This window comes from Ahaetulla prasina, chromosome 1, assembly GCF_028640845.1.
Source record: "Ahaetulla prasina isolate Xishuangbanna chromosome 1, ASM2864084v1, whole genome shotgun sequence".
Lineage (NCBI taxonomy): Eukaryota > Metazoa > Chordata > Lepidosauria > Squamata > Colubridae > Ahaetulla > Ahaetulla prasina.
This window is the reverse complement of record NC_080539.1, coordinates 375,269,700-375,286,321: the sequence shown is the minus strand read 5'-3', so window position 1 is coordinate 375,286,321 and position 16,622 is coordinate 375,269,700. Positions and strand designations below refer to the sequence as shown.

Genomic DNA, 16,622 nt, shown 5'->3' with positions numbered 1-16,622 from the left:
GGAGAACTGAATCTAAAGAAACTCAATCAGGTAGCAAACCTGAAAGGATTCCCCCCCACCCCCTGCCCTCAGAGGGGAGGTCCCAGGACAGTCCTGGCTGGGGAGGGGGCAGTGCTGGTGAGGAGAAGGCACCCTCTTTGGAACCACCTGCCCATCCCAGGGACAGTCCTGGGCACCCCCTCTTGACAAGAGCTGTGAAAGGGGGCAGCTCACTCTGGCCACCACTGGCCTCAAACAGCTCTCAACACACCACGATGGCTGGGAACGCTGGACATTGTAGTCCGCCAGGCCAGGGAAGACAATCACTTCCTCAAATGCGCCAGTGAGGCCTCAAGGCTGCCTCTTCTGCAGCCAGAATGCCAGAAGCGCCTCTGGCCCTGAATTTCCTGGAGGAGAGGAAGCGGCCCCAGGTCTGACCCTCCACCACCTTGGAGACCTGGGCAAAGGGGGGAGACCAGGAGTCGTGCTGGGCAGAGGGTCACGGGGGGCTTTCAAGAAGCCAACCCCAACTGCCAATTTGGGGGCAAGGGAGAAGCCACCTTCGGGCTGGTTAGCAACCCAAACCTGGGGACTACAATTCCCACCATCCAGAGCTATGACCACAACTGGTTGGGGATGATGGGGTCATAACTATTGCACCTAGGAGTCCTGAATGGGACAAGCTGTTCCCCCCCGACTTACAACAGGGCACCTCTGCAAAAAAGCTGCAATAGCCAAGTAGTGGCACAATTGAGCTGCAGGGTCCTTTAGGCAGAATACTCAAAACGCAGCCCCCCCCCGCAGCTGACCCAGCCCCAGTGCAAAAGTTTGAATGGGGCACTGGTGGGGCAGAGGAGTCTGGAAGCCAGAGGGGGAGACGGGGCAGGCTGACCCCCCCTTCTTATTTTCCCACTTCCAAGGGCATCTTGACCTCCCCCTCCCCAGGAATTCAATCCCAGCACTCAAGGGAAACAGGCCTGTTCTCTGCCTCAGGGTAGCTGGCTCAGGGCTCCCCCAGCAGCACCCCTGAGCTGTGGGTCCCCGGGAGGGCATTCAGCTGGTCCAGCGGGGAAGCAGATGGAGACAAGGCCTGGGGAGGGGGCTACAAAAAGCTTTCACACACAGCAGCCATCTCATCTATTGGGGATGAAAAGGGAAGGGTCCCTTCAGGCCCACTTCGCGTTTGGGGCTCTTCTCATCAGCCACCTTAGTCGGGAAGCCTCCTTGTCCAAGGACAGTCTACCTCGGGGCTGGGAGGCGGCACGCATTTCCAAAGCTGCCCATCGGCACCTGAGCCCCGGAGGCTCTGCAGCCCCGCGGCCAGCGAGGGAAGGAGGCCCAGCGCATCCCACCTTGTCCTCCAAGGTCCGGACGACGCAGCCCCCCCTCCCCCCAGCAGTCTCCCGGCTCTGCGGCTGCCGAGGCTGCCCCCCGCCCGGCGAAGGGGAGGGCAGAGCCCGGCCTCCCCCCCAACCCCAGGAGCGCTGCGGGCGGCTCCGGCTCACCTGCTGGGCGCGGCGGGGCGGGCGGGGGTCGGGGGGCCAGCTGGCGGGGGGGCGTCCGAGCGGGAGGGGCCCTCCGCAGAGCGCCTGCAGCGACAGGTAGACCAGGTGGCCGGGCGCGGGGCGGGCCGGGGCGGGCCGGGGACGGGCGGCCAGCCGGAGCCCGCCGGGGGGCTTCTGGTCCGGCGCGGCGGGCTGGGCGCTGCGGGCGCGGGGACGCGCGGCGGCGGCGGGAGGAGGGCGACGGCGGGCGCTCGCCACGGCATCCCCGGCCTCGCTGCGCCCGCCCGGCCGGCCCGTCGCCCGGAGGCGCCCGGTGGAGTCCGGTCGGTCGGCGGCAACGCTTCGGATTGGCGGGCGGGGCGCCGCCTCCCTCCCTCCCTCCCTCCTCCCCCCCCCCCCCCCCCCCCTCCCTCCCCCCCCCAACGAGACCCGGGCCCGGCCCAGCCCCCGCCCGCCCCGCCCCTCCCTCCCTCCCGCAACGAGACCCGCGCCCGTCGCAGCCCCCCCCGCCCGCCCCCCCTCCAGCGAGTCCCGCGAAGGGCTGGGCCGGCCCGGGGCTCTCAGGCGGCGGCTCTTGGGGAGTTGGAGGGCGCCAACAGTGCGAGAGAGGGAGCCCCGAGAGAGACCCCCGTTGCAAGGAGGAGCTGGCCAGGAGGGGGGTCTGCAGGGGCAGGATTGCCTAAAGGATCCCCCCCCCGCTTTTCTTCTCCCTTGGCCTCAGGGGGCTTCTGGGCTTTTCCTCCCCCCACCCCCGGGAAAGCTCTTGCAGGATACTGCAGAAGAGGGAGAAAGTCCCCGGAGACCCTGACAGCACTCGGGCTTTGCCAGCCTGGCTGAGGAGGGGCCTGAATCGCCCAGTGTTGCCCTTCAGTGGCTCCCCTTCCACTCTGGTGTGGGGCGAGGGAGGGAGTGGAGCTTCCCCCACTCAGATGCCCTTGGTGGGTGGGACCCCGTGGTCGTCCCCTCCCTTTGCCGCTCCCCTGGAGTGGCCCTGCTCGCCCCTCCCCCACCTTGCTCTCTGCATCCCTTGTAAGGTTCAGAGCCCAAAGGAAGCTGGGGAGGGGGGAGGGGGAGGACCCACCTGCAGCAGGCCAAGGTGTCTGTCATTTAGGCTTACCAACCCTGAGTTGTATTTCCCCTTTTGAAACCCTTTCTCCACATCCAGCATCCGTTCGGATTCCTTCCTTCCTTTGCCCCTGGACAGTGGGGCTTCCTCTGCAAATGTGGGTGCCCCACTGCTCGGCCCTCCCTGGGGGTCACTCAGAGAGAGGCTGAAATGCAGGGCTCCCCCCTTCCCTGCTGCTCCCCCCTCTCTGGGTTGAAGTGGCGCCCCCTATTGTTCCCCTCTGCTCCTTCTTTTGAGGTGGGCCACTCCAGCTAAGATTGCCCCAAAGCCTCAGCCTGCGGGTCTCCATCCTACAAACAGAATTCCTCCTTTTTGCTACAACCTCCCGTCCCCACACTCAGCAACGGATAACAGTGCCAGGGCAGGAATTGGAAGCAAACCCCTCTTTCCATATTGACATAAACCCCTCTTTCAATATTTGCATGAATTTCACTGACGGCAAACAGTAGTGGCTTAAGGTAATTCACAAGGAAGCACACCTACTCTACCCCCAAATACCAGATAAAGCCAATAACGTTAGTGACAAAAAACAGAAGTTAACTCTTAACCTCAGACAAACCCAGGGTGTGACTTGGCCTGCACACGCCCTCGAGGGACACGTCTGAATGCCAGTCTAAGCCATCAAACATCCCAGTTCTGAATTGTGTATTGATGTTAACAGTTTCTACAAACACCCTTCAGAAAAAAGGCAGTCCTAGGGACTGGCATGTGGCCGTCTACCACGCCCACCACAATGCTGTAAAAATCTAAATAAACCGCACAACAGCAGAAGAGGAGCTTAGCTGAGGTCTTGCCACCGAAAATGCCTTTGGTGCCCGCAGGAGTATTCTGGGAACAGGGGCAGCTGTGCCCAGCCTGTCCCAAAGGAGCGGGCGGGTTTAGTCTGTGGAAGGGAGGGCAAAGGGAGGAAGGGGTCACCCTTTGGAGTCCCTGGAAGGACGCCCCAACCTGGATGACCAGCTGACCCTTCGTCTTCCTGGCAGGAAGGCAAGGCCTTTAGAGGCAGAAGCACCAATTCCAGCTGAAAGTTGTTTTTTTAAAAAAAAACACTTTCCAAGAACAGTTGGAACTGGAACTCGGGACCCGGATATGCAGGACATGTCCCCTGCTTTGGAGACTAGATCCTGCCCTGGACAATGGGATGATCTCTTGATGTCCACAAGTGCCTTTGTAGCCCTTGGTAGCTGTGTCCCAGCTGAAGCAAAGGTTCTCAGGGAGCAGCAGCCACCTTTCCTTCTATCTGGCTGGGGGGGGGGCATGGGGGGCTTACCTGCTCAACTCCAGTCATAGGGGACCGGTCTGGAGGGGCTCAACCTACACTCGGCCCACCGTGGAGAGAAGCTGAGCCAGCCCGTTGCCTTCCGTGGATCTGGGAGCCATTAGCTTCGGCATCCACCTGGAAGGGAAGGAGGAGGGGGATGGGAGAGAAGAAAGCACCTCTCGGTCACCAAAAATGAGGGAGCTCAGGATCTGTGTGGAGGAGGAGAGGAAGATCAGGGAAATGCTGATGCCCCCCCCCCAAATGGGACTCTCCCTGTATGGGATTCTCCTTGAGGACATTTTACCCCGCTCCTGCCGCCTTTGGGATCTGCGGCCTGTTACATCGTGCCGGCCTGCCCCAGAGGTGCCTGGCCCGGTTCCTGGGAAAGGCCCCGGACTTGAGGAAGGGTCAGGCCTTTGGCCTATGGCCAGTATTTGGATTAATTGGAGCGTGGGGTCTGCTTGGAGAGATCTTCAGCCTTGGACCATCTTGGCGGAGGGGATTGGTGCGGTGGATATTGGAGGTGTCCTGGCCTTTGTGGGCCAGCTTCTTCCCATTATTAATGTGCATTGTCATCGGCACTTATATGGCCTTTCGGGATTCTGGCCAGGATTGTTCCTTGGAACTGTGGTGGAAGAGGCTTGGAGACCGGTTTGGGATCTGCCGGGGGACTTATCCAGAAACAGCTGTAGACATTGCTGGCAGTGATAGAAGACCCACCTACCTCACTTTTTATGGATTTTAGGACTGAGCTACTTTTCCATCTTCTCCATCTTTATCTTATTTGTCATCATGTGCCAGCCACCATTTGACGAGTCATCGGACGATGGGCATCCATTTGAGGAACTATTGTATAATATCCTGCCATCCTGGGACAATTATCATCTCCCGTCGACTTCTATCTCCTAGCGACGTGTTATTTTTTACGATTTGTATACGCTATTCGGTACAGGAACTCTTGCGCCTGCGAGGTGCCCCCGCCTCGCAGGAATGGCCCATTTTATTACCAAGGGACGGCCTCAATGACGGGTCTTGGGACCCACAGAGGTGGCATGCGTTGAGGAAGAGCCTTTGGGGTTTTTTAGATAGGGAGCTTTTAAGGGTTGGGAAGGCAAGGGCGGGTGGGGGTAGCCCGTCGGGGGGGGGTCCAGTTCCTGCGCGTGCTCGCGGCGTCCATTTAACAGGTTCGAAGGTTACGGGGGAAGATTGCATTCCTTTTGGTGAGGGTGGTTCTATTTGTACGGTAAGTGGGAGGGGCAGATATGGCGGAAGCGAGGGATCACATCGTTTCTCGGGGACGCACGCTCGATGTTTAAAGGCGATCGCGCGTCCCGATCCCTCAGACTTCTCCCGTTCCCCGGATGGTCGAGACCCTCAGAACCTGGGCCTTCGGCTGATGTTGTGCAACGCACGGTCCGTGGTCAATAAGGCCCCCCTAATATATGATCTTATCCAGGGGGGTTCTGCGGACCTTATGGGCGTTATGGAAACCTGGTTGGGCGCAGAAGGGGGTGTGCCCCTTGTTGAAATGTGCCCACCGGGTTTCCAGGCATTCCATCAGCCGAGGGCCCAGGGTAGGGGTGGGGGGGTGGCAGTTGTGATTAGGGAGAGGCTAGAGCCGAGGGAGACCACTGTACCTCAGATGGCCAGGTGTGAATCCCTCTTTGTGAGGTGGGGCCATAGGTGTCAGATGGGCTTGTTTGTCACGTACCTGGCTCCTTGCTGCATGACAGCTGCCCTGCCCGAGCTCCTGGAGGTGCTTGCTGGGGTGGCGGTTGAGACCCCTAGACTTATTGTCATGGGAGATTTCAACTTGCCATCGACCAGCATGTCATCTTCAGTTGCTCGAGAGTTCACGGCTTCCATGACGGCCTTGGACCTGACTCAAGTAGTTGATGGCCCCACTCACAGTGGGGGTGGCACACTGGATTTGATTTTCATCTCTGGTCAGTGGTTGAAGGATCTGGATTTGAGGGATTTAGTCATTGAACCTTTGTCATGGTCAGATCACTCTCTCCTTCGCCTGGACTTTCTGACCGCCACTCAACACCGCAGGGAGATGGAACCAACATGTTGGTTCCGTCCCAGGCGCCTGATGAACCCTGAGAGGTTCCAGACGGAGCTTGGGCCGTTTCCTGAGGGTCTGGCTCACGGCACGGCCGAGGAACTGGTTGCGGCTTGGGAACGGGCCGCAGTGGGGGCCTTGGATTGTGTCGTGCCTTTGCGGCCTCTGACCCGGCGTAGGTCTCAACCAGTCCCTGGTTCTCCGAGGGGCTGAGGGGGATGAAACACCGGAGAAGACGCCTAGAGAGTTCTTGGAGGTCCAACGTTCGGAGGCTGATCGGACACTAGTTAGGTCCTATACTAGGACCTACCTAGTGGCAATGAGGAAAGCGAGACGTTGCTACGTCTCCTCCCTCATAGCGTCGGCAGATAACCGCCCGGCCACCCTGTTTCGGGTTACTCGCTCTCTCCTTCAACAGGGGGAGCAAGATGACCCGTTGCAGGGACGTGCTGAGGAGTTTAGTGGTTATCTATACGACAAAATTGTTCAGCTTCGGGACGGCCTGGACCAAAATGGGGTAGATCCGGGTGGGATGTCAGAGAGCCGTCTTGTTGAGACTATTTGGGATGAGTTTGACCCTGTGGCTCCCGAGGACATGGACAGGTTGCTGGGTAGGTTGAACGCCACCACATGTTTACTGGACCCGTGTCCCTCCTGGTTGGTGCTGGCCATGCAGGAGGTGACACGAGGCTGGCTCCAGGGGATTACGAATGCTTCTTTGTTGGAGGGGGTCTTTCCGGCCGCCTTGAAAGAGGCGGTGGTGAGGCCTCTCCTCAAGAAGCCTTCCCTGGACCCAGCTGTTTTAGGTAATTATCGTCCGGTCTCCAACCTTCGCTTCGCGGCGAAGGTTGTAGAGAGTGTGGTGGCATGTCAGCTACCCCAGTACCTGGAGGAAACCGTCTATCTAGACCCGTTCCAGTCCGGTTTTCGGCCCGGTTACAGCACTGAGACGGCTTTGGTCGCGTTGGTGGATGATCTCTGGAGGGCCAGGGATAGGGGTTATTCCTCTGCCTTGGTCCTATTAGACCTCTCAGCGGCTTTTGATACCATCGACCATGGTATCCTGCTGCACCAGTTGGAGGGATTGGGAGTGGGAGGCACCGTTCATCGGTGGTTCTCCTCCTATCTCTCCGATCCGACGGTGTTGACAGGGGGGCAGAGGTCGGGCCCGAGACGCCTCACTTGTGGGGTGCCTCAGGGGTCGATTCTCTCGCCCCTTCTGTTCAACATCTATATGAAGCCGCTGGGTGAGATCATCAGTGGTTTCGGTGTGAGGTACCAGCTGTACGCTGATGACACTCAGCTGTACTTTTCCACACCGGACCACCCCAACGAAGCTATCGAGGTGTTGTCCCGGTGTCTGGAAGCCGTACGGGTCTGGATGGGGAGAAACAGGCTCAAGCTCAATCCCTCCAAGACGGAGTGGCTGTGGATGCCGGCTTCCCGGTACAGTCAGCTGCAGCCGCGGCTGACTGTTGGGGGCGAGTCATTGGCCCCAATGGAGAGGGTGCGCAACTTGGGCGTCCTCCTGGATGGACGGCTGTCTTTCGAAGACCATTTGACGGCCGTCTCCAGGAGAGCTTTTTACCAGGTTCGCCTGGTTCGCCAGTTGCGCCCCTTTCTAGACCGGGATGCCCTATGCACGGTCACTCATGCTCTCGTGACATCTCGTCTGGATTACTGCAATGCTCTCTACATGGGGCTCCCCTTGAGGAGCACCCGGAGACTCCAGGTAGTTCAGAATGCGGCTGCGCGGGTGATAGAGGGAGCCCCTCGTGGCTCCCACGTAACACCTCTCCTGCGCAGACTGCACTGGCTGCCTGTGGCCTTCCGGGTGCGCTTCAAGGTTTTGGTAATGATCTTCAAAGCGCTCCATGGCATAGGGCCGGGCTACTTACGGGACCGTCTGCTGCCACCGAATGCCTCTCACCGACCCGTGCGCTCTCACAGAGGGACTCCTCAGGGTGCCGTCGGCCAGGCAGTGCCGACAGGCGACACCCAGGGGAAGGGCCTTTTCTGTGGGGCCCCACCCTCTGGAGCAGGCTTCCCCAGGACTTCGCCAACTTCCTGACCTTCGAACCTTCCGCCGTGAGCTTAAGACACATCTATTTATCTGCGCAGGACTGGACTAGAATTTTAAATTTTTTAAATGTTTAAATTTTAAATTTGGTTTTAAATGGGGTTTTATTATTTATATCTCTATTTTAAATATTCGGCCTATGTAATAAGTTTTTTAAATTAATGTTTTATCTTGTATATATATATGTTTTTTAAGTGGCTGTAAACCGCCCTGAGTCCCTAGGGAGATAGGGCGGTATAAAAGTACGAATAATAAATAAATAAATAAATGCCACAAACTGGAATCAGACACATCATAGTGATGTATTTCAAGGCACTCTCTATTGCACAGAGAAGAACCAACAATGGTAAGGACACCCCCACCGCTTTCCTGGCCAAAATCTGCTGAAAAATTGAATAACAGAATGAAAGAATTGGAAGGGACTAGAAGAGGTCTTCTAATCAAAATGAAATGCAAAATGTGAAAAAACAAAGGTTCTACATTTAGGCAAGAGAAACCAAAGGCACAAGTACAGTAGAGGTCAGTGTTGGAGAACCTTTGGCATTCTTGCCTGCCGACCTATATAATCTTTTTGTATGACACTTATATATATTGTTGTGACAAAATAAATAAATAAAAATAAATAAAATAAATTGAAGGGGGCCAGAAATTCAGTGAGACTCGGTGCCTCAGATCTTGGGTAGAAAGAGAGTTTCAAACGAGGGGGAGGCGCAGAAGAAAAGGGGGCCTGCTTTACTGAGTGTTATGGGAGATAAAGGGGGCAGCTGATTAAGCCCCTTACTACACAAAACCTTTCCAAGAACAGTTGGCACCCAAAACGTTGGTAGCAGACGATGATCAGCCGGTCTACAGGTGGTCCTTGACTTACAACCGCAATTAAGCCCACAAGTTCCGCTCCTAAGCAAGACAGTTATTAAGTGAGCTTCGCCCCATTTTATGACCTTCCTTGCCCCCATTGTTAAGTGAGTCACTGCCTTTGGTAAGATACTAACACCGTTATTAAGTGAATCTAGCTCCCCCACTGACTTTTTAACAGATTAACAGATTTCAAAGGGACCTTGTAGGTCATCTAGTCCAACCCCCTGCCCAAGCAGGAGAGCCTACACCATTTCTGACATTTCTGACTTTGTTTGTCAGAAGGTTGCAAAAGGGAATCACGTGAACACTCCCCCACCGCCCCCGGACACTGCAACTATCATAAATATGAACTGGTTGCCAAGTGTGTGGATTTTGATCAGGTGACCATGGTTGCAAGTGTGGAAAAAGAGCCATAAGCCATTGGAACCTCGAACGGCCACTAAACAAATGGTTGTAAATCGAGGACTAACTGAAGAAACAGAGACAGATTTCGCCTTTAAGGAGGGCTTTGGAAACAGCTTCCTCTGCCCGCTTGAAGTAATACAGAGCTGCCAACCTGAATTAAGCAATTCCGCCGCACGCAAAGCGTAAGACTTGAAAACAGGCTGTGCTGTCCTTGCGCAAGAGGCCAACCAGCGACAGCTCAGTGCAGGTGTAAAGGAGGAATCCGCAGGAAATACAATCCAGTGGGAAATACAGAAGAGAGTCCCTAGCAAATTGTTTGTGCAAGCTAACCAATTCAATTCGGAATAGAGCTGGAAGGGGCCTCGGAGGTCTTCTAGTCTAGCCCCTTGGCTCAAGCAGGAGACCCGATAGTATTTCAGACAAATGGCTGTCCCGTCTCTTCTTAAAAACCACCAGCGATGGAGCACCCACAACTTCTGGAGGCAACTTCTGTTCCACTGGTTAATTGTCCTCCCTGTTAGGAAGTTTCTCCTTAATTGTCCCAAAGGTGCTTTTTTCAGGAGGCAACTGGCCTTTCTTGTTTTTATTTTTGAAGATGTTTCGCTTCTCATCCAAGAAGCTTCTTCAGCTCTGACAGGATGGTGGGGAACGGAAGGATTTATATTCCTTGCAAACAGCTGGTCATTTGCATCTTTTTAAAGGGTCCTTGAAGCACTTGGGGGTTTATCTGTGTCCTGAGTGGTGCTCCTGATTCCTGTAGTCTGCATTTTTTTCCTCTGGAAATCCATTCCTAACTCCCACATCATTCAAAGGATGTTCATCCCAAATAGTATAACTAAAAGCCTGTAGAGATTCTCAGTCCTCCAGGTCCTGGTTGTCCCAAAGGTGCTATTTCTCCACGAAATGTCTTCAAAACAAAAAACCAGAAAGTCCAGTTGCCTCCTGAAAAAGCACCTTTGGGACAACCAGGACTTGGAGGACTGAGAATCTCTACAGGCTTTATCCTTAATTCCAGGTTGCTCCTCTCCTTGATTAGTTTCCATCCATTGTTTCTTGTCTTGCTTTCTGGTGCTTTAGAAAACAAGTTATCCCCCATCCAGATATTGGAAGGCTGCTATCTTGTCCCCCCTAGTCTTTCTTTTCTCTACACCAGCCATATCCAATTTCTGCAATTGTTCTTCATATGTTTTAGTCTCCAGGTCTTTAATTATTGTAGTTGCTCCTCTCTGCACTTTTTCCAAAGTCTCAACTTCTGTTTTGTAGTGTGGTGACCAAAACTGGATGCAGTATTCTAGTTGTGGCCTTATTGAGGATTTTATCAAGCGGTTCCCGTGATTTTGATTCTATGCCTCCGTTTATGCAACCAAGGATTGTGTTCACTTTTTTGGCTGCTGCCGCACATGGTTGGCTCACGGTTAAGTGATCGTCCACTAGGACTCCAAGGTCTCTCTCACAGCTACTGTTTTTGAGCCAGGTTTTGACTTATCTGTACTTGTACCTTTGGTTTTTCCAGCTTAAGTATAAACTATTAGTGTAAAGCATTTTAAACTGTTTGCTTAAAAGGAGCACGGCAGCACATGATGTATATAAAGAACGGGACAATGAAAAGAAACAGGCCCCCATCCAATGTGCATGGTAAAATGTTATCAATGCCATTACACAGTGGCTTCTACTGCATGTATGATATCAGAACGTGAATCTGAACAGCATTACAGAGATAGCTTAAACTTTGGCTGTGTGAAGATGTGTGGACTGGCTGGGGAATTCTGGGAGTTGAAGTCCACACATCTTCACACAGCCAAGGTTGAGAAACACAGTGCAAAGAATCAGAAATCTACAAAGGAGGGGGGAAAAAGGGATTGCGCTGGACAAGGCATGGATGCTGCAGAACCTGCCTCTGAAAACAAGAACCCACAACCAGATCAAAGGAGAAACGGGGCCACAGGAAAATGCCACAGCCACGTTTCTTCAGGCAGATCCCCCTTAACGTGCTGGAACAGGATGGGCGACAGACGTTAACCCTTCCAAAAGTGGATTGAATCTCCCTTGTAGTTCCAACGGATAAAAAAAAACCCACCAAAGTTGGCGAGATTACTTTAAAGCGACTCTCAACTGCGTTAACAGGCAAAGCAAATTCTGCTTCTGCAAAGTTGCTAATTTTGCTGGGAGCAGAACTGCAGCCAGAAGAAAGGAAGTTTTCAAGGCGTGTGGTCTGCAGTTATTGGTTTTGGAGTCGCACCAGCGCGGCTGCTGCTTTGGCACCGACCAGGCGCTTAAAAGCAAGTTGAAACACTCGCTGCGGTATAATTAGGATCGTCACCACAAAAACCTGGGTGGCGCAGCTATTAAAAATCTCAAGACAGCGTTCCAGAGAACGGACGGAGGAGAGTTTCCTTCGGTGTGCAGAAAACAGGAGTTCCTAGAAATCTAATAGAGGCAAACTTCAATGTATGACACAGTTGTGCCCCAAATGTATAATTGCTAAGCGAGATGGTTGTTAAGTGAGCTTTGCTCCATTTGATGACCTTCCTTGCCACCGTTGTTAAATGAATCACTGGAATTGTTTAGTAATACAGCTGTAAAGTGAATCTGGCTTTCCCGTTGATTAGGCTTGTCAGAAGGGATCATCGCGTGGCCCCCAGGACACAGCAACCGTCATAAATACAAGCCAGTTGCCAAGGGTCGAAAAGTGGGTCATTTGACTTTGGGGATGCTACAAGGGTCGTAAGTGTGAAAAACAGTCATAAGTCCCTTTTTCATTGCCATTATAACTTTGAATGGTCATGAAATGAGTCACTGTAAGTCTGAGGACTACCTGCATTGCGTTGGGACCACCGCTGACGTGCAAAGCTCAGAGATGCAGAGAGAGAAAATTCCAGAATGGGACGCCTGCCTTGTGCTGGGCTCCTGGTCCCAGGACTGGCCACAAGACCCTTCAGGGTCTCAGGGCCCACGGCAGAAATCTCAGGGGAGGGGGTTGCATCAAGGCCCGGGTGGCTTTTACTTTACAGTGGTTGTATTGGGGGAGGGGGCGCAGGCGGGGAGAGGCTTACAAAAGAGAATCCAACTCTTGGAAGAGCTGCCTGGCTGACCACCCTGGAGCAACAAAGATGATGGCAGAAGCTCAGTTCTGCTTAGGGGTCTCCTCTGAGCTTGGCCGTTTTCTTTGAGATGTAACATTATCAATGAAACGCCTGCAAGAAAATAGCCAAGCTCCAAAGTACCAAAGACCCCCCTCCAGTTCAACCTTCAGGCACAAACCTTCTAATCTAATAATCTAATCCAGTCTAATGAAAAAAAAAGGATTTGGGGATGTCAGGATAGTAGTCTTTCAGTATTTGAGGGGCTGCCCCAAAGAAGAAGGGGTCCACCTATTCTCCAAAGCACCAGAAGGCAGGACAGGAAACAATGGATGGAAATGAATCAAGGAGAGAAGCAACCTGGAATTGAGGACTAAATTCCTAACAGTGAGAACAATTAAAACGGTGAGCTTGCTTCCCTCCAGAAGTTGTGGGTGCTCCATCAATGGACGTTTTCAAATGAAGAGATTGGACAACTGCTTGTCTGGAATAGTAGAGGATTTTCTGCTTGAGCACAGGGTTTATTTATTTATTTATTTTATTTATTAAATTTTTATACTGCCCTTCTCCCAAGGAACTCAGGGTGGTGTACAGCCAAAAGATAAAAAACATAAAAAATATACAATTAAAACAACAATTTAAAACCGAAGTAGTAGAAGTAGAAGACCTCCAAGGTCCCTTCCATTATTTGGGTCCCATAAGTGAAGGACTCCCTGTATCCAAACCCTTCCGCAGACTCCTGCCCGGAGGCCTGGGAAAATGTTCCGCCTTCACTTACAGAAGCCCCTCCCCCCCTTTGCTCCTCACGCTGCAAGTGTTCCAAGTGCCTTTCAGAGAAGGGACCCACCACCAGTGTGTGAAGGTGAACGCCTGTGTCTGCAGCAAAATTTAGCAGCTAGGGGGTATCTCGGAGCGTCTCCTGCCAGATCTGAAGACGGTCATCTTGGGCCAAGCGGCCCCTTCCACTGCGCTGGGCCCTGGGCTATAATGTAGGGGAGGCTGGCGTAGGAGGCAGACAAGGGAGGCCTTCCTGCCCAGCGTTCTTGGCTGCCCTTCTCAGAGCCTTTGCTGGTCCTCAAGCTCCCTTTTTCACACACCTGCTTGACAAAGACACCGACAACCCTGAGCCGAGGAGGAATTACACAACCGGTAGGGCAAACAGGACATTTGACAGACAGGCAGTCAATAGTTCACAGCTGAGAATAAGATAGTCTTTGGGTTAGACAGCTCTGCCAAGACCACTGCCAGGAAGGCCACAGTCACCTGCCTGGAAAGTCACAAAATACCTCCCCCTCCCCGGTCTAGTTGAGTCAGAAAGAGACGTAAGCAGGGGGGTGATCATTCAAAGTCATAGGACAGGCCAAGGTGATGCTTTGTCCATAAATCTCTTCGTGGTTGAGCATTCTAGAACACAGGATTGGCCACAGGGTTGGAAAAGGTCAGTTTACATTCCAATTCCAAAGAAAGGCAATGCCAAAGAATGTTCAAACTATCGCACCATTGCACTCATTTCACATACTAGGAAAGTTATGATTAAAATCCTACAAGCTAGGCTCCAGCAATATGTGGATCGAGAACTACCAGAAGTACAGGCAGGATTTCGAAGAGGCAGAGGAACTAGAGATCAAATTGCCAATATATGCTGGATCATGGAGAAAGCTAGGGAGTTCCAGAAAAACATCTAGTTCTGCTTCATTTGACTATGCTAAAGCCTTTGATTGTGTGGATCACAACAAATTGTGGCAAGTTCTTAAAAAGATTGGCGTACCAGACCATCTTATTTGTCTCTTGAGAAATCTGTATGCGGGTCAAGAAGCAACAGTGAGAACTGGACACAGAACCACTGATTGGTTCAAAATTGGGAAAGGAGTCCAGCAAGGCTGTATATGCAGAGCACATCATGAGAAAGGCCGGGCTGGATGACTCAAAAATTGGAATTAAGATTGCTGGGAGAAATATCAACAACCTCAGATATGCAGATGATACCACTCTAATGGCAGAAAGTGAAGAGGAACTAAAAAGCCTCTTGATGAGGGTGAAGAAGGAGAGTGCAAAAGTTGGCTTAAGAAAACTAATATCATGGCATCTGGCCCTCTCAATTCCTGGCAGATAGATGGTGAAGAAATGGAGGTAGTGACAGATTTTATTTTCCTGGGCTCCAAGATCACCGCAGACGGGGACTGCAGCCAAGAAATTAAAAGACGCTTGCTCCTGGGGAGGAAAGCTATGGCAAATCTAGACAGTGTACTAAAAAGCAAAGACATCACCCTGCCAACAAAAGTGCGTATAGTCAAGGCTGTGGTTTTCCCAGTTGCAATGTATGGCTGTGAAACTTGGACCATAAGAAAGGCTGAGCACCAAAGAATTGAGGCCTTTGAATTCTGGTGCTGGAGAAGACTCCTGCGAGTCCCTTGGACTGCAAGGCGATCCAACCAGTCAGTCCTAGAGGAGATCAACCCTGACTGCTCTTTAGAAGGTCAGAGTCTGAAGATGAAACTGAAATACCTAATGAGAAGGAAGGACTCCCTGGAGAAGAGCCTAATGCTGGGAAAGATTGAGGGCAAAAGAAGAAGGGGACGACAGAGAACGAGGTGGCTGGATGGAGTCACTGAAGCAGTAGGCATGAGTTTAAATGGACTCCAGAGGATGGTAGAGGACAAGAAGGCCTGGAGGAATGTTGTCCATGGGGTCGCGATGGGTCGGACATGACTTTGCCACTAACAACAACAAAATTCTAGAACATAGAATAACAAGGTTGGAAGGGACCTTGGAGGTCTTCTAGTCCAACCCCCTGCTTAGGCAGAAGACCTTATGCCATTCCAGACAAGTGGTTGTCTACTCTCTTCTGAAAAGCCTCCAGTGATGGAGCCCCCATAACTTCTGGGGGGAAGCTGTTCCTTTGGTTAATTGTCCTCACTGTCAGGAAATGTCTATGGAGCTTCTCAGTCATCCAGGTCACGGTTGCTTTTTCAAGAGGCAGCTTGACTTTCTGGTTTTTCTTTTGAGGACGTTTTGCTTCTCACCCAAGAAGCTTCTTCAGTTCTTCAGAAGAAGCTTCTTGGATGAGAAGTGAAATGTCTTCAAAGAAAAACCAGAAAGTCCAGTTGCCACTTGAAAAAGCACCTTTGGGACACTGTCAAGAAATTTCTCCTTAGTTGTAGATTGCTTCTCTCCTTGATTAGTTTCCATCCATTGCTTCTTGTTTTTCCTTCAGGTGCTTTGGAGAATAGGTTGACCCCCTCCTCCTCTTTATGGCCCCCTCTCAAGTACTGGAAGATTGCTCCAGGCAGATTCCACCAGACCCCTAATTGTTGGGAGAGCAGTTACTTACAGGAGTCTGTAAGGGAGAGGGGGAAGGGGCTGTTCCTGTGCCAACCCCCTTGCTGGCTTTCAGGAAGCTGCTCTTGAAAGCACAGCCAGACAGAGACTAAGTGAACACTTTCCCCTTTTAATCACTGCAATTCTTTTAGTTTTGACTTATTTTACTGGTTGGTAGTTTTCTGAGCAGATAGACTTGATGGATTGGTTTTAAGCAGTGCCATGGATGTTTGAAATGTGCCCACCGGGCTTCCGTGCATTTCATCAGCCGAGGGCCCAGGGCAGGGTGGGGGGGTAGCGGTTATTATTAACAAAGGTCTGGAGCCGAGAGAGGTCACTGTGCCGCAGATAGCCGGATGTGAGTCTCTCTTTGTGAAGTGGGGTCAGGGGATGCAGGTGGGCTTGCTGATTACGTACCGGGCTCCTTGCTGCGTGACAGCAGCCCTGCTCGAACTGCTCGAGGTGATAGCCGGGACGGCGGTTGATACCCCCAGACTTATGGTTATGGGGGATTTCAACCTGCCGTCGGTAGGCGAAACATCGGCGACGGCTCGGGAGTTCATGGCTTCCATGACAGCCTTGGACCTGACCCAGTTAGTTAATGGTCCCACTCACATTGGGGGAAACACTCTGGACTTGATTTTTGTCTCGGGACAGTGGTTGAATGATCTAGAATTAGGGGATCTAGTTATTAAACCCCTGTCATGGTCAGACCATTCGCTCCTTCGACTCGACTTTCGAACCGTTAACCCACACCGCAGGGAGACGGAGCCAACTCGTTGGTTCCGTCCCAGGCGCCTGATGGACTCAGAGAGGTTTCTGACGGAGCTTGGGCCGTTTCCTGAGGATCTAGCCCATGGCTCGGCTGAAGAACTAGTCGCCGCCTGGGAAAGGGCGGCAGCAGGGGCTTTGGACCACGTCGTGCCTTAGCGGCCTCTGACCCGG

General features: G+C 52.7%; 1 protein-coding gene across 5 annotated transcripts in view; it reads right to left on the bottom strand.

Moving 5' to 3' along the window:
• Positions 1–16,622, bottom strand: part of KCNN1 (potassium calcium-activated channel subfamily N member 1) — a 37,846-nt gene that overhangs the window by 14,767 nt on the left and 6,457 nt on the right. For 2 of the 5 annotated variants that reach the window (XR_009152776.1, XM_058163664.1), the window contains exon 2: positions 3,881–4,006. The exons of 1 other annotated variant lie outside the window; for it this stretch is intronic. Coding sequence is in view for 2 of the 4 variants with exons in the window: in XM_058163664.1 (XP_058019647.1) it covers positions 3,881–3,898 (18 nt within the window). In the remaining 2 variants the exon portion in view is untranslated. Of the gene's footprint in view, positions 1–1,484; positions 1,779–3,880; positions 4,007–4,595; positions 4,733–16,622 lie in introns of those variants that run through there. 2 more of the 5 variants (XM_058163665.1, XM_058163668.1) reach the window with 2 other exon arrangements.